General features: G+C 38.8%; 2 protein-coding genes across 17 annotated transcripts in view; one reads left to right on the top strand and one right to left on the bottom strand.

Annotated features, from left to right (window-relative positions):
- The window catches only part of LOC311622983 (F-box/LRR-repeat protein 21), a 71,738-nt gene that overhangs the window by 10,021 nt on the left and 38,985 nt on the right, over nt 1–22,732 (top strand). For 15 of the 16 annotated variants that reach the window (XM_084884555.1, XM_084884554.1, XM_084884552.1 and 12 more), the window contains 3 exons: nt 430–552; nt 5,850–6,021; nt 6,640–7,716. In XM_084884555.1, the coding sequence (XP_084740681.1) occupies nt 430–552; nt 5,850–6,021; nt 6,640–7,283 (939 nt within the window). In that variant the 3' untranslated portion in view covers nt 7,284–7,716. Of the gene's footprint in view, nt 1–429; nt 553–5,849; nt 6,022–6,639; nt 7,717–22,732 lie in introns of those variants that run through there. The other variant, XM_084884548.1, reaches the window with a different exon arrangement.
- On the bottom strand, nt 14,946–22,167 carry LECT2 (leukocyte cell derived chemotaxin 2). Its single transcript, XM_084884567.1, has 4 exons — nt 21,906–22,167; nt 20,275–20,371; nt 18,293–18,444; nt 14,946–15,400 (listed from the first exon to the last, which is right to left on the bottom strand). Exons 1-4 carry the CDS (start codon nt 21,949–21,951, stop codon nt 15,234–15,236), a joined length of 462 nt encoding a protein of 153 aa, XP_084740693.1. The 5' UTR covers nt 21,952–22,167; the 3' UTR covers nt 14,946–15,233.

Genomic DNA, 22,732 nt, shown 5'->3' with positions numbered 1-22,732 from the left:
TGAAACCAGGACATACTTTACCAATATTTTTAATACCTAGATTCTTATGTTAAGCAGTGAGTGAATTTTGCAGAATTTTATCTCAACTTATTCCTGTTTTTCTATGGTTATTTGCATAGAGTGAGATGTAGAACTTGAGCTATAATTGAATAACTTAAATTTGAGTTTCCTTCACCTGGGCATTCAAATTCAAATTCAGGTGATTGTATAAGTTTTGAAAGTGTCAAGTGCTTAGAAAGTTAATTTTCCATAATCTCTATTTCTTACTTTTTTATATGAGACATTTTGTATTAAGAAAAAATACTAATTTACTTGATAGCTTGAAGGCTAAATACAATTTTGCAAATGAGTCCTATTAAATAACTACTTGTCTGTAACTTTCTAATTCGTTTGACCTTCATGAGATTAAGATTACAGTTGTCTTTGTAGGTTGACAGTAGTACTGAATCAGCAGAAGCTGCCTGTGATATACTGTCTCAGCTGGTAAATTGTTCTATCCAGACCTTGGGCTTGATTTCAACAGCCAAGCCGAGTTTTATGAATATGTCAAAGGTAAAGATGCTATACTTTTTTTGTAGGATCTACTAAAATTCTTGTCAAACTGGCAGAAAGGATTATTTTCCTAAAAACAGACAATATTCTACTTCTATTCAAAGAATTATTTAAAGCTATTTTCTGTTGACTAGCACTTGTTCTTTGCTGAAATAGCTTATTCATGGTTTCATTCTTTAGGTATATTTTAGTCATTGTTTCCCCAGTAAATATTATTAATATGAAATTAATGATAGGATTTTCCAGTGCTTGTTTACTTACTTCTTTGAATAAAGGGTATATAGGGCCAGTAAGTGTCTTCCCTGTCACTCTAGAATCTCTCTTTGGAGGTGGAACAGTAAAATATTTGACTAAATAAACTACATTTGTTAGGATTATTTTTAAAAATATATATTTTATTGATTTTTCACAGAGAGGAGGAAGAGGGATAGAGAGCTAGAAACTCTCAATGAGAGAGAAACATCGACCAGCCGCCTCCTGCACACCCCCTACTGGGGATGTGCCCGCAACCAATGCACATGCCCTTAACTGGAATCGAACCTGGGAACTTTCAGTCCGCAGATCAACGCTCTATCCACTGAGCCAAACCGGTTTCGGCAGGATTATATTTGAGTCTGTGTAGTAGACATTCCAGAACAACCGTGGCTTAAAACGCGTGACTGAAGTTTATTTCTTGTACGTTAAAGAAATCCCTGGGTGAGACAGTCCACAGCTGGCGTAAAGTTGTTCAGAACCCAGGCTTCCTCCAGGCACTCCTTCTCTCCAAGGCACTTATTTGTTTTCAGTGTCGAAGACGGCGTCCTGAGCCCCAGCCATCATGTCCTTATTCTAGACAGCTGATGGGAGCAAGCCGGGAAGAAGCGTATACCCTCTCCTTTCCAGGGAGACTAGCCATATATCACGTGATGCTTCTGTTTGTCTCCTAGGCCAGGATTTAGCCCAGTGGCTGGCCACACCAGATTTCTGGGAGGCTGGGAGAATCTTTTAGCTCGGTGGCAATGTGTCCAGCTAAACATTGGGACTAGATTACCAAAGAAGAAAGGATGAATGGTTGTTAGAAGCCACCAGCAATCTCTGCCACAAAGACCAGTGTCTGTCTTCTCTCCATCCAGGCTTCAGCTTGAATGCCACCTCCTCAGAGAGCCCTGCCTGGAGACCACTTGCTAAAACAAACCCACTCCTCCAGCTACTCTCTATTACAACATTTTAGTGTTTTTGTATCATTCGTCAGTACTTGAAAACACCGTACTTATTTAACGTATTTATTTTCTTCTCCCCAGACTAAAACCATATACTATTGAAGGCAGAGATTCTAAATTGTTTGTTTACCATTATAAACCCAGACTTTAGGATAGTGCCTGATACATAATGAGCACTAAATTATGGTTGTCAGCCAAAACTGGTTTGGCTCAGTGGATAGAGCGTCTGCCTGCAGACTGAAAGGTCCCAGGTTCGATTCAGGTCAAGGGCATGTACCTTGGTTGCGGGCACATCCCCAGTAGGGGGTGTGCAAGAGGCAGCTGATCGATGATTCTCTCTCATTGATGTTTCTAACTCTCTATCCCTCTCTCTTCCTCTCTGTAAAAAATCAATAAAAATATTATAAATAAATAAATAAATAAATAAATAAATAAATAAATAAATGATGATTGTCAGTAAAACTGGCTAACGGAAACTTTTCTACAGAAGAGGGTAGAGGAGTAGTAACATCTTCTTCCTCATAAACTAGGTCATGGCTCTCTTAGCAGGCATTTCTGCTAGCTTGTTTATCTTTTTAAGAGATGTGCTGGGGGGAAAATGGGTCATTTGGGGATTAGAGTAATATAATTAATCAGATGAAAATGTACTACTCCTAAATAGTTATTTTCCTGTTTATAAACTATGGATCAGAGGAGCCTAAAATTCTTACATTCTAAGCTGTCTCTCATGTTACACTTATCAGCATCAAGAGCCCGCTTCTGGGTAAGCTGATGCCCACACCGGAGAGAGGCCTCGGCCGTGGGCAGGCTTCATGTCAAGCTCTGCCTCTGCAGTAAAATGAGCTCTGCGGCTCCTCGGGCAGTCGTGGAACTCTCTAAGCCTCCATTTTTCTTTTGTAAACTAAGGGAAAATAAGATAAAATACAGCATTTTGCTAGGCGTAAGAAGGGCTAAAAGAATATATTGTTGCTGTAATAACATTTGGACAGGTTTCCCCTGCTATCCAAAAGCAGAGCTTGCCTATAACATCTTTTTTAAGCCAAAATGGCATAAAGTGAAGAAGCTATTACCTCAGATCGCATCTTACTAACAGATGCGCAAAAACACATTAAAATGACGCAGGTCAAAGCTGTGGCAGCTTAGCTGTCGTGCTGTGTGGCTCCTGGAGAAGGAGCTTGGCAGGTGCTCGCTGACTCTACGACTCGCTGCCCAACAGATGCTGAACATTACCTTTGCTTGTTGCCTTTTCACATAAGTGAAATACTCTGGATTTCTTTCAGTTCATGAAAACAGCACTAATGCAGGTCTTTTGTAAAAGTGAAGTGGTGTAAAGCAAACTTTTGAAAAACAAGGGAAATCTGTACTCTAATGCTTAACTGTGTCCTTCAGGACTTACAGCGTCCACTGAGAGTTGATTAAAGTGTGGGGGAGGCCTTTTATTTCTTAACAAAAAGGAGTGATGTACTTATGTTTCTCTAACAATTTTTGGCATCATCAAATTTCACAAAGAGGTCTAGACATCCACTGTTTAAAAATTTGTACATCACTTAACAATTAATGTAAGTCAATAAGTTTTCTTATAAATAAATTATGATTTGCAACCAATTTGATCATTCTAAAAGGACAATAGAACCTTTGGTAAATCCAAATAGATTTTGAAAAAGGAAAAAATGATCATGCCTAGATATGGTTTCCAGACTTTCTACCCATGTCCAAAAATACTAGATCTGAAAACCTGTGAAACTCCATGCATTTTGAGCTCAAGCAATAAATAAGCTTGAGTTTGTCAATATTCAAAACAGAAAGTTTTAAAACATATTTTTAATTGGCCAGCAAAAAGCATGTCCCTAAAGAATGGCATAATTTATTGATTTATTCATCAACAAATATTTGTTGACCTTCTACTATATGCCAGGTACTACTTTAGGTGCAGGATATATAGGAGTGAATAAACCAGATAAGAATTATATTTCTTCTAGGGCAAGGGTTGAACAGTTACAGATAGTACAATAAATATCTTAGGCTCACACAGTTTTGCTACAACCCTACTGCTGCAGTGCTATCAACTCTTATCTAGCATAGTGTGAAAGCCAATAAACACAATGCATACTTAAAACAGCATAGCTGTGTTACAGTAGCTAGTTATGGACACTTAAAGAGTTTCTATAATTTTCACATGTCATGAAATAGCCTTCAGAACATTTTTTTGCAATTATTTAAAAATGTAAAAACCATTCTTAACTCGAGCTATTCAATAACAGACTGTGGACTAGATTTGGCTGGCAGACTATAATATACATAATTATATCCTTTTAATATTGAAAACTAATCCTTAAGATTGAAATAATTGAAAGACATATTTATGAAATCTTTGAAACTTTTTCCTTTCTCACAGTTCCATTTATTTACACCAGTGTTTCCCAAACTTTTGACATATGTGTACCCCTTCTATAATTTTCGTAACGCTGAGTACCCCTTGTCAAAAAAAATAAAAATGGATGTATTAGGCGTAGCTAAGCATGGTACGGTGTATATCCCCACCAAACTCTGGTGTAATGTGTACCCTCACCAAACTCTTCCCGTACCTGAGGGTACTCATACCACACTTTGGGAAATACTGATCTACACTAATAAAAGAGAGACATGCAACTTGACCATCACTCCTCTAAGCCCACTAGCCAATCAGAGGGAGTATGCAAATTAACCCAAATAAGATGGCGGCCACCATGGAACTGGAGTGAGCAGGAGGCTTGGATTGCCCCTGGTGAAGAAGGAAGCCAAGCTTCCTGGCTGGCCCTGACCTCTGCTCAAGGCTATAAAATTTCAATTATAGAAAATAAGTAAATCCCAACAAAGATGATGGTATCCAGAGCTGGAATCAGCCAGAAGCTTGAGTTATCCCCAGTGATAGAGGAAGCCAAGCTTTCTGCCTGCCCTGGCCTTCCCTGGCCTCCACTCAAGACTACAAAGTTTGAATTACAGAAGACAAATAAATCCCAAATACCTGCTTTCACCCGGCCTTCACTTATGCTTGGGTCGCTGGAGGGCATGGCCGGCCTGTAAACCACCACAGGCCCCTCACCCAGGCCACCCCACGCCCCAAGGGAACCCCCACCCTGATCCAGGACACCCTTCAGGTAAGCCAGCTGGCCCCAACCCGTGCACCAGGCCTCTATAATATCTAATAAAAGAGTAATATGCAGATTGACTGTCACTCCAACACACAAGATGGCTGCCACAAGATGGCCAGCAAGGGAGGGCAGTTGGGAGGGACCAGGCCTGCAAGGGAGGGCAGTTGTGGGCAATCAGGCCAGCAGGGGAGGGCAGTTAGGGGTGACCAGGCTGACAGAGGAGGGAAGTTGGGGTCAACAGAGCCTGCATGGAAGGGCAGTTGGGGGTGTGGGGAGGAGGCCCAGGCCTTCAGGAGAGGGGAGTTGGGGGTAACCAGGCCTGCAAGGGAGGGAAGTTGGAGATGATCAGGCCTACAGGGGAGGGCAATGTGGGGGACCAAGTATGCAGAGGAGGGCAGTTGGCTGGGGGGACCAGACAAGCAGGGGAGAGCAGTTAGAAGCGATGAGGCTGGCAGGGAAGGGCAGTTAGGGTCAATCAGGTTGTCAGGAAGTGGTTAGGGGGTGATCAGTCTGGCAGGCAGAAGCACTTAGGGGAAATCAGGAAGGCAGGCAAGAAGTTGGGAGCCAGCAGTCCTGGATTGTGAGAGGGATGTCTGACTGCCCGTTTAGGCCTGATCCTGGTCTAAAAAATGGTAGGGTTGGGCCTAAACAGGCAGTTGGACATTCCTCGAGGGTTCCCAGATTGGAAAGGGTACAGGTTGGGCTGAGGGACACTACCCACTCCAGACTCCACCAATGCACAAATTTCATGCACCAGGCCTCTAGTGAATTATAAAAATATTTTAAAAACTACACTTTGTTATAAAAATGTCTTTTATTGTCTAATGATGTTATGACAAACAGTAACATGTTGATGGATTTTATTATACTATTATTAGCGTATGTTGATGTAATAGTTTTAATGAATTATTTGATTGAAGCTGTAGATCTTAATGTTCTCATAATTTTTTTCTTATTGCTGTGCAAGTCTCATTTTGTGTCAGCACTTACAGTTGTTTTTGTCAACTCAAAATCATTGTCATCAATCAAAATCGAAGGCACACCAGTGGATGACCCCTCACTGAAGATTCTCGTGGCCAATAACAGTGATACTCTAAGACTCCTAAAAATGAGTAGCTGTCCTCATGTTTCATCTGATGGTGGGTTATATTTTTTTTAAGCTTGCATGATTTTTTTTTATTATAGTAATAGTAACAATGCAATTTCTTATTGAAGACCACATGCTTTTGAAACATAATTTATTAAACTTTTTTCAAGAGAATCTTAATCTATAAGCTAGAGATAGCTTCAATTGCTTCTGCTAAGAGTTATAGTTATACACTGAGTGGCCAGATTGTTATGATCTCTGAATGCATTATAATCTGTCCACTCAGTGTGTGTGTGTGTGTGTGTGTGTGTGTATTAGAGGCCCAGTGCATGAATTTGTGCATGGGTGGGGTTTGGCAGGCCTGGCCAGGGGGAGGGGACGTGGGCAGTTGGCCAGCCTGCCTGCTGGTCGAACTCTGGTCGAGGGGGCAATTTGCATATTAGCCTTTTATTATATAGGATATACACTAATTGGCCAGATTATTATATGTTCAGAGATCATAATAATCTGGCCACTCAGTGTGTATTGCATATATATAATTAAGTATATCTTGGTTATTTTAGTAAATAATGACTAATAATAAATTAAATTGACAAAAATGTTAGTATGATCTTTTTTCTATTTTTCTTTTTTTATCTTCATTCTTAAGATTTTCCCCCATTTCCCACAGGAATCCTTTGTGTAGCTGATCATTGTCAAGGCCTTAAAGAACTGGCATTGAATTATTACATGCTAAGCGATGAACTTCTCCTGGCACTTTCAAGTGAGACTCATGTTAACCTTGAGCATCTTCGCATTGATGTTGTGAGTGAAAATCCTGGACAGATTGAATTTTATTCTATTAAAAAACAAAGTTGGGATGCACTTATTAAACACTCCCCTGGAGTTAATATTGTTATGTACTTCTTTTTATACGAAGAGGAATTTGAGACATTCTTCAAAGAAGAAACCCCTGTTACTCACCTTTATTTTGGTCGTTCAGTAAGCAAAGCAGTTCTAGGACGGGTCGGCCTTAACTGCCCACGACTCGTTGAGTTAGTGGTGTGTGCCAATGGTCTTCAGACTCTTGACGATGAACTTATTTGTATTGCTAAACACTGTAAAAACCTAACAGCCTTGGGCCTCAGTGAATGTGAAGTTAGCTGCAGCGCCTTCGTTGAGTTTGTAAGACAGTGTGGGCGAAGGCTGACCCAGCTGTCGATAATGGAGGAGGTTTTGATCCCTGATGGCAACTATGGCCTTGATGAAATCCACACGGAAGTCTCCAGACACCTGGGGAGAATGTGGTTCCCTGAGGTCATGCCCATCTGGTAATTGACAACCCAAGATTCTTAACTACTTTTTAATCAGTAAGATGAGCTTCTTTCAGTCTATGCACATGTACACTTTAAGATGCGTTGCTGAAATATTTTAGGTAAAACATTTCATCGTTTGTAAATTGTCTTAATAGGTTGCGGCAGAAACATTGGAAAAAAATACAAGGAATTTGAGAAGCCAGAATTTGTAGTAAGGGACACAGAGACTGTGTTGTGGTTAGATAGTTGATATACTAAAAACTAGTTTCTAGGTAAGCTTAGCCTTCTTTGAAGGAATATTTTACCTTGCTAAGTAAATTTATAATATTGAGCTTAGGATCCCTTAAATTATGCCATTTACAACTTTGTATTATTTTACTTGTTTCATATTAATTTTAATATATTTTATAAAATAGTATTAAAACCTAAGTAAAATAAAAATATAGATATAGAGGTTGACTTAATTATACTTCATTTTTAGTACTATGTAAGATCACATTATGATTTAATAAATAGCTTTTAATTTCCAATACACTTGGAATTCTACTTTATTACATTAACTTGGGAGAAAGTTGATAATAAACTAAAGTGAAATAATATTAATTCATTTTATGAAGATACTGTGTTAACTGATTAAATACACTACTGAGTTAAAAGGTAAATTTTACAGAGTGTCTGGGAGGGAATCAATGTTTACTAATCTATTACTATGTATCTGAAATGATGCCAAATCCTTTGCACATTGATCTTATAATCTAATCAATTAACACAGCAAAACTCCTTAATGGCTATGTATTAACTTTAGGATAAAGACATATACCTTTAAAAGGACCCACACGATACTACAAGACCTGGCTTCTCCATACTTTGCTCTCATTTTCTTCCCACCAAACTGCCCCTTGCCCTTTTGCTCCCATTCCCTTCCAGGTCCTTAAGACTGCCTTGCACCCTTTAGTCAGAAAGCGTTGGTACATATAATTCTTTCTGCTTTCATCACTCTCTTTGCTCCTTCACATCTTTCCTTTAGATATCTTTTCCTCAGGGAAGTCTTCGTAACTCTCGGCACTCTGTGGCTTTCCATGTGGTGTGATCACTATTGCAATTTGCCATTTACTTGTATGATTATCTGCTTATTCTACTTCACAGTGTAAGATCACTATTGGGTTTTATTCACTGTTGTGTTCCTAGCAAACTATTTAGCACCATAATAGCCACTCAGTACATTTTACTTAAGTACTTTCTTTTTCAAACTTGTTCCCCCCAAATCTAATATTTAATTTTAAGAAATAAAATTAGAAAGGAAATTAGAAATATGTTTATTATTTTCCAGTTTTGAATAGTTTTAAATATTCAGGAAAACATATTGTTAACATTACTATAGATGTCCCCCATTCACTCTCCCCTCCACCTAAGCCCCCGACCCAGCCCCTGCCCCATTCCAGGTCTTCACCACATTATTGGCTGTGCCCATGAGTTATGCATATATGGGTATATATTCTTTGGTTAATCTCTTCCAACTCCCTATCCCTTTCCCCTCTAAGATCTCTCAGTCTGTTCCATGTATCCATGCCTCTGGTCCCATTTTGTTAGTCAATTTATTTTGATCATTAGATTTGCTGCTCTGATTGACTTATTCCCCTTGTCTTCTAATTCGCTGATTCAAGCCTCTGCTTATTTCTTCCAATGTATTCCTTATTTCAGATATGTTATTTTTCATTTCTGGTTGGGTTGTTGTTGTTGTTGTGAGGTGCTGTTTTTTTCATGATTTCTATGTCCTGTTTCATGCTGTTGAGGATTCTTAAAACCATTACTTTGTAGTCTGTTTCTGATAAGTTGTTTTGCCTTCATTTTATTTAGCTCCTTTTCTGAAGAGTCCTCTTGTTCTTTCATTTGGGGCCTGTTTGTTTCCCCATTTTTGCTGTTTGTGCTCATTTCTATGTATTGGATAGAACTGCTATGACTCCCAGTCCTGGTGGGGTGGCCTTCTGTAATGTCTTGTGGGACCTAATGGTATAGTCTCCTTGATCTTCTGAACTGGGTACTCTAGGAATGTCTCTGTGTGGGTAACGTGGGCCCTCCTGTTGTAATTAGGTCTTGATTTCTGTTTGTGGGTGGCTTAGCCCTTGGGTTAGCTGACTGTGAGGCTAAACCCCAACCATATCACCATGTCATGCCAACTGTTATACAGATGTCAGTTCACCCTTTGTATCTGCTGATTGTGGAGCTTGCTGGATTTTGCTCTAATGTTGTCTGAAGCTGGCCACTTGATGTGCTGGCCCCACACCTCCTGGGAGTTTCTCTGGTGCAAGGCAAGTCACTGTCCCTGCTGGGCTCTCAGCAGTTTGACTGAAGTTCTTCAGGGCAGAGCCCCAAGTAGCCCAGCAAATGGGGCCTCCAGAGACTGGGTCTTCCTTGGGTCCTGCACCTTGAATGTCCCTGCCCTGAGCTGCTCTCCTCCCCCCATGGAACTGTACTTTGTAGGAATATCGAGGAATTGCACAAGGGCCTCACTCTCTCTGCAACTTCTCCTGTCTTTCCTGTGTTCTCTGCTCTCAATATTTTAGATCAGCGACTCTTCAACTGATTTTTGAACTGATTTCTCTGCAGTTTAGCTGCAATCTGCTCTGGGGTTGGGAGCAAGTGGATGGAGCTTCCAGCTACTCTGCAACAATCTTCTGTTATAAGAAAAATTCAAATATTAGGAAATCAGAATACAATGGGATAAGAAATAGCACATTTTACATTCCTTTATTTAGAGACTGCTTATGCATACATCCTAACCACTGGACCACATTCATTGTCACTGAGTTCTGTAAGAGCAGGCAACTCATTTTCTTTTGAGTTCAAATTACTCAAAACAATGTATTGTATATTAGTGCACACTAAATAAATGCTATTAGAGCTGATATTACTGGTTGAAAAATAAAATCAGTTTCTTAAAGATAGTTGTTATTATTGCAGAATTATGTTAGCCATAGCTTAAGATTTCTGCATTCTTTTAGACCAGTGTTTCCCAAACTTCTCTCATGATGAGAATCACCTGGTGGAGTTGTTAAACTACAGATTCCTGACTCCCAACTAAGAAGTGCTAAACTAGAATTTTGGGGAACATATAGGTAAAATTGTATACTTAACTAGTGCGCTAAGCATATGTTCAGCAATCTGTATTTTAACAACTCCACCAGGTGATTCTCATCATGAGAGAAGTTTGAGAAACACTGTCTTAATGTGCAGAAGCAGCAATAATAGGGAAATTTAAGTCTGATTAGAATAGCAGGACAAACAAACATAAAGGAAATGGCCTGAGAGGGAGGCGTCAAACTGGTTGGAGATCATTGTAATGGTGAACATACTGAAGACATAAATCTGGAATTAAAAGATATATACCATGGACTGGCCGGTGTGGCTCAGCAGTTGAGTGTCGACCCAGAAACCAAGAGATTGCTGTTTTGATTCCCAGTCAGGGCACATGCTCAGGTTGTGGACTCGATCCCCAGTAGAAGGCATGCAGAAGGCAGCCGATTGATGATGTTCCTCTTGTCCATATCTCTCTCTCTCTCTCTCTCTCTCTCTCTCTCTCTCTCTCTCTCTCTCTCTCTCTCTCTCTGTCTCTCCTTATCTCTCTGGTAATCAATAAAATAATATATAAAGTATATATTTCTGAATGGTAAGGTAAGGTGATAGAGTGCCAGTGGTGTTTGCACTAGAGCATAATGAAGCAAATAGAGAAGGACTAGAGGAAAGGGGGGTTGAGGGAAAGTTTATCCCCATAACTCACCATCATAGAGAGATAATAAGTACAAATGCCCTCTTTTACATAGAGTGAAAAGTTGCTGCTCTAAATATGATCTTCAGTGGCCCAGTAGTTGAGTCTAGAGAACTGAGTACTATAATGACAGAGCAAAACTCAGAGTAAAACTCATCTGCTCAATTAAATGACCCTGCGTGGTCTTATTGGGTTGATAAATTGAAGAGCAAAAACAAGGACAACCAAAAACAAGATGAGGAAATATGGAGTATTCTTGATGCTTTATTTAATGAAAATGTCTCCATTTACCATGGAAGTCCATGAAAAGTACTATATGCCTAAGATTAGAGGATCCTAGATAAATGAAAAAGTTTGATATTAGATGGGTTTGAGCTTTAGGCTTTTAAAAATATGTTAGTTCTGTAAGCAACTTGTTCATGTTAAATTCGTGTTTTTGAGTTTGCTAAAGGGTTCTGGAAAAGTTAGGATAATTTTGTAGTCAAAGTGTAAATGGAGAGAATGGGAGAAAAGATGCTATCATAGGTTGCACTGAAGAGTCACAAAAAGAAAATTCTTAAATTTTTGTTTATCCTTCTTTATAAATCTTCATGGGCTCATTTGTATTATGCTAAATACTAGGGATTTAGGGAGATTTTAAAATTATATTTATTGCTCTTGATATGCTACTAAATGTGACAAGTGTCACAGGATATAAGAATTCTTCCCTCTATAGGTCTGGCCCTCCCTTTAAATTGACCATGTATCTTATATTTCCAATAAATTACCTTTCTGCAAAAAAACTTAAAAGCATTTTCAAAATAAAAATTGATTTTGTTCACATTATTATAGTCAATAAACTTAATACCCGACACCACAGTTTTTAAATATTATAATCACTTTCACTAAGGAAAAGTAAGTTACTCAGTACTATTACTTCTCTGTCATTTGAACCTTTATAATACTTTACACTGAACATTTTGACACTCCAACCTGAAACTGAAATTACTAGTAAAAAAGAAAACAAAACTCTGATATAATACACCAGAGGGCGCTGTATTCTAGTTCTTCTTAAGAAAGAAGTCCTTAGTCTAAAGTCTGCATTTCCATTCAACAGATATGAGCGTGCTTGTGGAATGCTAGGCAGAAGGCACAGTTCTTGCTCTGTCTTGGGGAAGCTCTCCATCCAGGTAACAAGTCTGGTTTTTAAAAGAATCATTTCAGAAGGTTGAGTATTTAGATGGCTATATATTTCATTATTTAAACATTTTAGAGCTCTTTAAAGATTGCCTTTAAAGTCTGTGCTATGTTCTTGTTTTATGTTCTCAATGGAAGCATAGTTTTTGTCCTTGAGGAAAAAATGTAATTTTTAGGGACAATCTAAAGTTATTTGGCACTATGGAGATAAATAAGGTAGGTTATCAAACCAGGCAGTGCTGGTTATAGTTTTCGTGTTTTTATTATTATTATTATTATTATTATTATTATTACATTCTTAATTTGCTAGCCTTGTATAACACAGTAGAGAATAGTATCTAACTAGATATGCCTTGTGTAGACTCTAAACTGAGAACCATCATTAATACTTTTTCCTGGCCACCCCTCTGCAAGTCCTATTATATCTATAACATATAATTCATAATAATAAATACTCATGAAATCACCTCCCAAGCTGTAGAACTACAGCATTGATAGTAACTTAAATTTGCTGGAGTTTTCCTGTCCTATCAAGTCTTTAAATAACTAGTGTTCATTATTTGTTTGATTTATTTTATACATATATATCTTAATCTCATAATTATGTGTTCCTAAAAATTATGTTGTAGTTTTAATTGTTGTGACTTTATAAAAAGGGTATTCATGCTATATTTGATCTTTTGAATTTTTTTTTACACTTGATATTATAGTAAACCCTCGATTTTGCAGACCTCAGTTTAACAAACTTCAGATTTAATGAAGAAAATCTCCGGCCCATATGTCGTACATATGAAAATTAACACCCTGTTAATCTTAACCAATATTTGCTTAGAATTAAACTAATGGTTGGTTTTTGTTATTAAGTCGCTTATTTTTAATAAATTTTAACAAATAGGCCATATCTTGGGGGAAAAACCTAGTAATTTTGCCAACATAAATAAATATTACATATCTCCAACGATAGTCTATGTATTTAAATCCAACAGTCACCGCTCAAAAACAGTATTCAGTGAATGATTAGCACATAATCATTGTGAGTGGTAATTAGTTCTGTTGTGGCATGGCATAACTTTACACAGCAGTTTTAACGTGTGCCAACTGATGTTCTGACGTGTGCTAAGCCACGCTCTAGCCGTGTGCATTTGTTTACTCGTGCTGACTGGTGAATGCATGCATTTACTAAAACTACTCAGCATAAATTTAAAATTATTGTACTACATATAGAAAACTTTTCTTTGAAATTAAACTTTTCATGCATACTTAATTTTAATTACACAAATGTGTCTACATAAGACAGGAAAACTAATTTGTCACTTTTTTGGCATATGCATTCAGCAAACCTACTTGATTATATAACGGACAGTCCCTTGCCTGAAATGGCCGGTTATATCGAGATTTTCCTAAATATTACTGTGATTCATCCATTTTGTCGTTAGTTGAGGGTTATTTATTATGAGTGCTATGTAATATTCCATTCTATAACCACAATTTATTTGTCTATCTCACTCTGGACGGGTACTTGAGTTGTTCCAGGTTTTGCTCTGATATATAGTGATGTCATGAACATTCTTATACCTATGTCTTAGTATACAATTGCAGCCACTTCTCACCAGTAGTAAAGTCAGTTCAATTAATTTCATTTTTCTCAAACATATCTACACTAAGAATGGAGTCATTCTGCTGGAGTTTTCTACACTCCAAAAAGGTTTAAGCAAAAATTCATGAAGGATATTTCCAGAATGATGAATTCAACTTATTCACTTCTTACTGACTTACTAAAATCTAGGGAGCCATAATTATTTCTGTCCTTTAAATATTTGTATGGTTATTTCATGTTGGCACCTATTGACAATATAACTAGGAAATAATAATATAGGTATACAATGATGTGTAGAAATAAGTAGCTATCGGATGTATATGGCTGGGTGAGGCTGACTGGCTTGGTTCCCTGAGACACTTTAGGTTAGGATATACCTCTTTCTCTCTCTAGTACACCTTATAAGGCAGTCATACTGAAATCTAGAATCTACATATATAAAAGCCTAAGTGACCATTGCAACTGAAGGGACGACCAAACAGGCTGCGGGGGGCGACCAGGCCGGCATGGGAGTTAGTGAGGGGCTACCAAACAACTGAAGAGCAGGCTGTATGGGGTGACCAGGACAGTAGGGGTGCAGTAAGGAGTGGCCAGACCAGCAGCAGTGGCAGTTGGGGGCAACCAGGCCAGAGCGGGGGGAGGGGGGGGCAGTTGGGCGTGACCAGGCCAATAAGGGGGGTGGGGGAGAGTTAGGGGCATTCAGCCAGGCAGGCAAGTGAGCAGTTAGGAACTAGTGGTGGAGAGTGTACAGGCTGGGCTGAGGGGACCCGCCACACACACACCCATGCATGAATTTAATGCACCAGGCCTCTAGTGTTACATATTTTCTTAGACTGCCATTATTCATTACTTAGAATATCTACCACATATATAGAATGTGGAAATATAAAAACCAGTAAATTCTGTTCTATTCATGCAAACAGCTCACGCCCCAACCAGTTTGACAGAACTAAGGATATTGCTGAAATTTTCCACAACCTTAACTCAAAAGAAGCCTCCAGTTTATTCAGTTAATACCCATTCAGTATGTATGTGTGTTCAGCCTTGTACAAACCTCTATTCTTTTATCATAAATACAGATTAAAGCTTTTTTTTCCTAAGCAAAAGTCTAGTTTTAGAATCATTAAAAATGCAGTCTGGACTAACTTGAATGTACATATTTATTTATTCTACGTATTTAGGACTAAGAAATAGTAAGAGAGAAAAAGCCACCACCCCAGGTATAGGTTACCAAAAGTTTGGAGAGCCGTGAGAAATTAGTTGACATTAAAAAAACATGAAAGTGGCAGTGAGTTGAAATCAAAATATGGTTTTCTTCCTTGCACTTATCATGTTTCTATTTGAACATAAATTTCTTGGAAAGCAGGATATTCATTCAGGTTGTAGGAAGATGCCTTTCTATCTTGATGGTCTAGTCATCTGTCTTCCATTTATAGGTACTTGGTGGGGTTACTCTTGTCACAGTTTTCAATGTGTAGGTGGGATTGTATGCCAGGATAAACTCTCTGCATGGGCAACAGAATTCCCAGTTCGTCTCCCTTGTTGATATTACCGCTATATCTAATTGGCTTAATGTAGAACATTTTAACACAGAAACCTAAAAGAAAAAAAGAAGTAAAATTATTCATTATCTGGGTTTTAATAGCCTAGAATCAGAAATTAAAAAAAAAAGAACAGAAATAACACACACACACACACACATATATATACACGTACATACACTCAACACACACACGTACACATACACACACACACAAAGGGAGTTGATTGAACTCAATGGGGGAGTAAAAGGAAATGACAAAAATCATATCAGAAATAAAAACAAAAATTGCAAGATGCCCAAGGAAGAATAAATTTAAATTTAATAAAAGCATTAAACAATAGCAGAAAAACACGATAGCTGAGAATATTGACCTGGAATAATGCCAATTCTAAGGCATATACTAATTAAACTATTAGACTTTAAAGACAAGGAAAAATGGAAAGAGCTGGCACAAGAATACAAATCTTCCTAAATACCAAAGGAAGAAAATTTTTTTAAAGGCCCACCAAATAGAGAAATCGAGTTAATATAATACCATAATTATAACGTTTCATTACAATTTTATATCTATAAATGTTAACTCAGCTATTAAATATAATTTTCTATTGACTTGGAAAAGAAAACCCTACTCTATGCTGTATAAAAAACAATAATTGTAAAAGGCTAAAAGTTAAGGAATGGAAGACATTTGCCAGGAAATGGAAGCAAAAAGAAAAGCAAGGTTATGATCATGTTATGAGAGAGTGGACTTCAGGCCAAAAGCATTGAAACAAGACAGAGGAGGACAATTTATATTGCCAAGTCCATTGAAGATGCAATAGTGATAACTGACCATGTGCTAAATAACACAGAAACCATCTGTATAAAACAGACATCAGGAGATGCAAGGAGAAATAAGTGGGGAACCACTAGTAATAGAAGACTTCAACACATTTATATAATTGAAAACAAGTCAAGTGAATAGAAAACATCAGTAAGGCTATAGAATTATGCCATACAACATGATAGCCACTGGCCACATGTGGCTAGTTAGCACTTGAAATGCAGGTAATCTGAATTAGGTGTGCTCTAAGTACAAGGTATGTACTGGATTTTGATGATAGTACCTCCAAGAAGGTAAAATATTAATAATATTTATATTAATTGCATTTTGAAATAAAAATATTCTGGAGATACTGAGTTAAGTAAAATATTAATTTTACCTCTTAATTTTTTACTTTATGTGACTCCTAGAAAATTTAAAATTACTTATGTGGTTTTTATTATATTCCTTTGGAAGATCTAGACAAAAATCAGTAAGTTGTGTCTTATGTATACATGAATATTAGAGGCCCGGTGCACAAAATCCATGCACTCAGGAGAGGGAGGGTGTCCCCCCAGCCCGGCCTGCATCCTCTTGCAGTACGGGACCCCTTGTTCCTTACTGTCTGCCTGCTTGCTGCCCCTTAGTGCTCGGCTCGTTGCTCCTTAGTGCTGCTGCAGAGGTGGGAGAGGCTACCGCCACTGCTGCTGCACGCGCTAGCCATGAACCCAGCTTCTGGCTGAGCAGCACTCCTCCTGTGGTAGCGCACTGACCACCAGGGGGAAACTCCTGCGTTGAGCCTCTGCCCCTTGGTGGTCAGTGCACATCATAGCGACCAGTTGTTCTGGTCTTTTCGCTGGTCGCTTAGGCATTTATTATATATTGATAGATGTTCAAGACCTCCACACTGAGAACCAGAAAAACAACTGCTAATACCGCAATGCAAGAAGACCTAAAAACATGGAGGATATAACATTTTCATTGACTGGACGATTCATTACTTTCAAGGTAGAAGTTCATCTCAATATAACCCGTATAATCAGTGAAAATTCAATCAGTCCCAACAGGCTTTAGTAGAAATTGGCAAACTGATTTTACAATTTGGAAATTCAAATGACCAAGAATTGCCAAGACAACCTGAAAGAAGAACAAAGTTGGTACAGTTCCGCAAGGACATGGACTCCCTCAGAAAGTGCTTCTTACTTGGCGAAGGAATTTTTCCGCTGGACTCACTGCCAGCAGAAATGCACGTTCATGTTCCTTAAAAGACTTGTGCAAGAAAGTTCATAGCAGCATTTACATAATCCCTAACACTAAATACTGCCCAGATGTCCATGTAGAGAAGAATGACTAAATACATTAAGATACATGCATGTAATGGAATACTACATAAAGCACTAAGAATGAACTAAAAGGATGTGCAAAATGTGGATGAACCTACCAAACATGATGTGGATGGAAAGAAGCCCCATAAAAGAAACTGCATGCTGTTTAATTCTATTTCTATCATCTTCAAAAACAGGCAAAACTAACATATGGAGGGAAAGCGATTGCCGTTGCTGGGGATAATGAAAAAACGTAGCACAAAGGGTCTCTGGGATGCTGCTGCTGTTCTTTGTCTTGATCTGGGTGCCGGTTACATAGGTGCATTCGTTTTATGAGAATTCACGGGGCTTTGTGCACTTTTCTGTGTGTAAATTATAATCTCACCCCTGGAATTCCAGGAGGCCCAGCTTTGCCTAGAATACATAGGGCTTTGTAAATGCTTCACAGTCAACTCTTGTAGGAAGGCCAGTGTTTTCCAATTGTGGAATTTTGGTAAATGAAAGTATCTATTCATGCTACTTAGTATTGCTGAAAGTGGTTTTGTTTATAGATTGTTAAGCAAAACCACATGGGCCACAGGGAGAAAGCCCTCAGTCAGGTGGAGAAGTAGACAGAGTGTGTGCATAAAAGCAGATGGCTCCGGGAAACCAGTGTAATGTCTTTGGAAATGCATTTGCTGTTTTAGCTTGCTACAATAGGTCCTTTATGTTATAGGTTTTATCATCTTGAAGGAAGAATGAAATTTCAACTGTGGAATATGCATTCATATTATATCCAACATCTCCGTGTGTGTCCCAGTCATATCCACCACCTCTTACCTCCTCCAGATATCTGAACACCATCATTGATGGCATTGTTTTTTCTATTGATATAAGGTTTCGCCTGGCGCACAATCCTTCCACTGAAAGGTGCGTACACAGTAGATCCATCAGAGCACAAGACGTCTACTCCCTGGTGCGGCCTACCGTTTCTAGGATTCAGATAAGAAAGAAGAGACTCAGGAACTGCCCTGGGAGCTTCATTGCCTAGGAGTGTGGTGCTAGCTCTGTTCCCAGACCAGGTTTTCAACAATTGAAGCTGCTGGAGCATATTATTATAGGATGTCCCAGTTTTCTTCATTCTGTTTTGCCCAATTTTAACCTTCTTCCCTGAAGGTGGTAATAACCATGTTGTAAAGATTAAAGCATTTAAGATAGTATTTGGCACTTGGGAAGCCTTTAAAAATATTAGCTATTGTTGTTATATGGCATTTGGGGGAAATGAAGCAAGCTATTCGAGTACATTTTAATATAGACCACTTAGGAAAGAGTTGTCTTTTTATGGGCATCTATCACAAAGGAATCTTATGTTACCCTAGCCGTGTTTTTCCCTCAGCGATCCAGAAGTTATTACCAACATCATTTACTGTATATGCTATTTTAATATAGTGAGTGATGCTGCCTGTCTTTATTAAAGTTCGTGAAGCACAAACACAGAATGTTTCCGGATTATGAGATTTCTTGAGGTGGTCACTAACAGTCCTCACTGTTGTCAGTATGCCTGCTCTTGCCAGCCTCTTCTCCTTTCTAATGGGCTCCTGCCTGGAAACTCAGACGCACCAGGATTGTTAGATGATGTAAAGCAACACTGAGCAGGTTCCAAGTAAAGAGCCCTTAAGTTATTATATAAGTCAAGTGCAAAAACTTTAGGGTAGAAACTAATTGAGTCTTAATTTTGGCAATTGAGAGGTCACTTTTCCATATTTCCCATATCTTAGGTATGTCTCCAGGTGCTTGAGGTTACTTTGTAAGTATCCTATATAATAAAACCCTAATATGCAAATAGACTGAACGATGGAAGGACTGGTCACTATGTTGTGCACTGACCACTAGGGGGCAGATGCTCAATGCAGGAGCTGCTCCCTAGTAGTCATTGTGCTCCCACAGGGGGAGTGCCACTCAGCCAAAACCAGGGCTCATGGCTGGTGAGTGGAGCAGCGATGGCAGGAGCCTCTCCTGCCTCCACTGCAGAAAGGTAGGTGGTAAGGAATGAGGGGTCCCGGACTGCAAGAGCCCCAGATTGCAAGAGGGATGTCTGCCTGCTGGCTTATAGGGGGAGCGGGCCTAAGCCAGCAGGTGGACATCCCCCAATGGGTCCTGGCCTGAGAGGGCACAGGTCAGGCTGAGGGACTGCCCCCAAGTGCATGAATGTCGTTCTCTGGGCCTCTAGTTATCTGTATAAGTGAGAGTTCCACTATAATGGGAATGGAAGTCAATAATGCAATTGAACACCCAGCTATTTCATCAGAGAGTGGTACTTCCGAGGTGATAGTGTACATTACTGAAAATTCACAAGTCTGTTCTTCAGTGTCTGAAATTGCCTGCTTAGGGCCACCTCCGGTGTTCAGCTCCCAGAGGCTGGGTTAGTAACACTGTGGTTTGATGGAAAGAGGATCCTAAGGCCTGACTCCTAGTTGTGTTTGGCAGGTCCCTTAGCCCTTTGGTGCCTCCGTTCAGGTTCCTCATCTATAAAAGGGGATAGTGATGCTTGGTTTTCACTGTGGAAAAACAGGTGAAATAAGTCACCCTGGGAAAACACTGTTTGCTCCCTTCCTCTTTTCCTTATTCCACACTCTGTTCCCAGTTCAGAGCCCATACTTGAAGCAGGGTTCTTGGAAGTTGCTCCAAAGACAGTAATGTAACTGGTTTCATCTCCGAGTTTTCCTGTTGTCAGAGGAAATGATCATGAGCACTTGAGGAAACCTAAGGCAAGCACACTGAGCAAGGAGGTCAAGAGCCCAGATAGCATATGGTAAACATACCTTGAAGCACCGTAATGGCCCCAGCCATAGCGGTCATGCGTCCTGATCCCATTGGAAGACCTGCCAGCACATAGATTAGCCCACTGCCCCGCCATCACTGAAAAGGAGAAACACAAGGGGCAGATTTCCTGATCTCATGTATTTCCAACCTCCATTTGCCATGTAAGTCTTTCAGTGGATTCTGAAAACCTCGTTTTTGCTATAATTTGTCCCTAATATTCTATAGTTTAAGGTAAGGTCTTCCTTTACTTCCTGGTTCAGATATAAAATCAGCTTTTTCTCTGGCCACAAAAGTCCATTTTATGACATATAAAGTATTTGTAAGTGTGTCTGTTGATAGGCATTAACCTCCATCATTATTGTTTCAGATGATCCACTAGTAAGTGGCATAAAGTGTGCTTTTCAAATTTTCTTTGTTCATTGTTTGGCAAGGGATTAAGGAAAATAATCAAACAGGTTGATTTATTTAAAGAAATAACTCCAGAAATTCTTAAGTAACTTCGAAATGTTTCCTTATTATTAGTCCTAATAATCAAATCCAAGAAAATATTTGAATTAGTAGCGGTCGCCAACCTTTCAGACCTCGTGGACAACCAGTGGTCCACAGACCACCAGTTGGCAACTGCTGAATTAGAGAAACAAACTCTGAACTAGCAAGGTTTATTTATTACTAAATAAATCTCTTCCACATTTGCAAACATGGAAGAGGGAGACTCTTAAAAATATGAACGTGTCAAATCAATTTAGCCTAGAGTGGAGTGAAAAGAAGATGGGGAAGAGTGTAGAAACAATTCTATAAAAAATTATGAAGCAGTAACATGCAGGAGGGGCTAGCTCTCTGTGGATTTTGTGCAACCTTTGTAAGTGCATCTTCTCTTTAATTTAGTAAGCATTTGATAAATGTTCAATTGAATTTTATTTTCAGGATTTTCAATGTTAACGTTCATCACAAGATGAAGTTAACAAACTCAAATCTATCATTTTAAAGCAAACTAACCAAAACAGAAGCGAAACCAAGAACCTGTTAATTTGATCACTGATTTTATTTAACAAGACTTTACCATTTATTAATAATACATGTGCTATGAAGAGAAGGTACAGAATATGGCCACTAGGCATATTCTTTAATATTCTTTCAAAAGTCTTATACCTTGGAGCCACGCGTCAACACCTTGATCAAAATATAATGCCATCACTGTGGCAACTAATACTTACTTATCCTTGGGAACTGAGGCAGAGACTAGACAATTGGTTAATTTTTTCATTTTCCTCTTAGGGTGTGACTATTAAGAGAGTGTTTCTCTTATCCTAATCCCACCAGTCTCTGCATTGGGAATTTTCTAAGTCATATTCTTACACTAGCTTTTTTATCTTCTAATTACATTCCAATTGAGTTCTAGACCACAACTGAAAGACGCTTCTTCAAGTCCCCCCATTCCATTTTTGTTTCCCTCATTAAAGAACCAGAGCATTCGGTGGACATCACTGAGAATCCCCTGTTCTTCCTATTATATTTTTAATATCCAGATACACAAGTTTCTGTTGTGATTATGCTATTATTGACTTTTAAATCTATTCTTGCAATAAGATTTTACGAGTTAGCTGAGATTCTAAAATTGTGTCTGACTTACCAGGTGAAATCAAAGCAGCCAAAAGGAGGAGTCCTGAAGAAACCATGGCTTTTATTTTCCTGTGATCTTTCTCCCTCAGATGGCTCCACACTCTCTTTGAAGAATATTCAAGTCTGAGTAAATATTTTCTAGATATTTAACCTTAGAATTCTGAATTTTTCATTTCTTTAACACGAGACAAAAAATATGAGAATAGAGCAAGTCCAATTCTAATATTGCCTGGCTAGCTATTTGGTTCGGTTGTAGGACTTATATAAACGCTTCTGAGTTGGAGAAGCAGCTAATTTCATTGGAAATTCTGACTAATTATTAACTGAAAGTGACCAAACCAGGTGAAGTGTGACTGTCCTCAGGGCTGTGGCTTCATGAATAACAGCAGATACAGCAAAAATACAAAATACGCACAGACTAACTTTAGGATAATAGTTACCTCAGGGAGAGAAACAGAGTTGTGCAGGGATGCACAGTGCTTAAACTCTAAAATAATGTATAATAGAAAACAAAACTATCAAAAGCAAATATAAAAATTATTAATTTGTTAAGCATTGGAGGTGCATACCTATTATAATGCTCTCTGTCCTTTTCTATATATTTAAAATATGTATTAGCATTTCCTTATTTTTGTGGGAGGCTATAATTGGGGCCCCAAATGCCCACCTCTCCCTGCATCCACACCCTTGCCATGACTCTTAGGAGCAGAGGGGGTTTTCTCAACCTCTGATTTGTGGTTCGATTCTATGATGCCCTTTGACCAACAGAGCGAGGCAGACATGACTGTAACAGTAGAGCCTGACCCCTCATCAACCTTATGTCATTCCATTTCCCTT

Source organism: Pipistrellus hanaki (genome assembly GCF_964339955.1).
Source record: "Pipistrellus hanaki genome assembly, chromosome: 5".
Lineage (NCBI taxonomy): Eukaryota > Metazoa > Chordata > Mammalia > Chiroptera > Vespertilionidae > Pipistrellus > Pipistrellus hanaki.
Note: the sequence above shows the minus strand (reverse complement) of the source record. Positions and strands in the feature narration are given on the sequence as shown.

Bases quoted from the DNA above. Each gene is read 5' to 3' on its own strand.
- LECT2 (XM_084884567.1), bottom strand. From the start codon at position 21,951: ATGGTTTCTTCAGGACTCCTCCTTTTGGCTGCTTTGATTTCACCTG. The intron at 18,445-20,274 runs GTATGTTTACCA...TCTGAATCCTAG, and splicing joins GGCCATTACGGTGCTTCAAG to AAACGGTAGGCCGCACCAGG. The intron at 15,401-18,292 runs GTAAGAGGTGGT...TTTTTCTTTTAG, and splicing joins TGTTCAGATATCTGGAGGAG to GTTTCTGTGTTAAAATGTTC.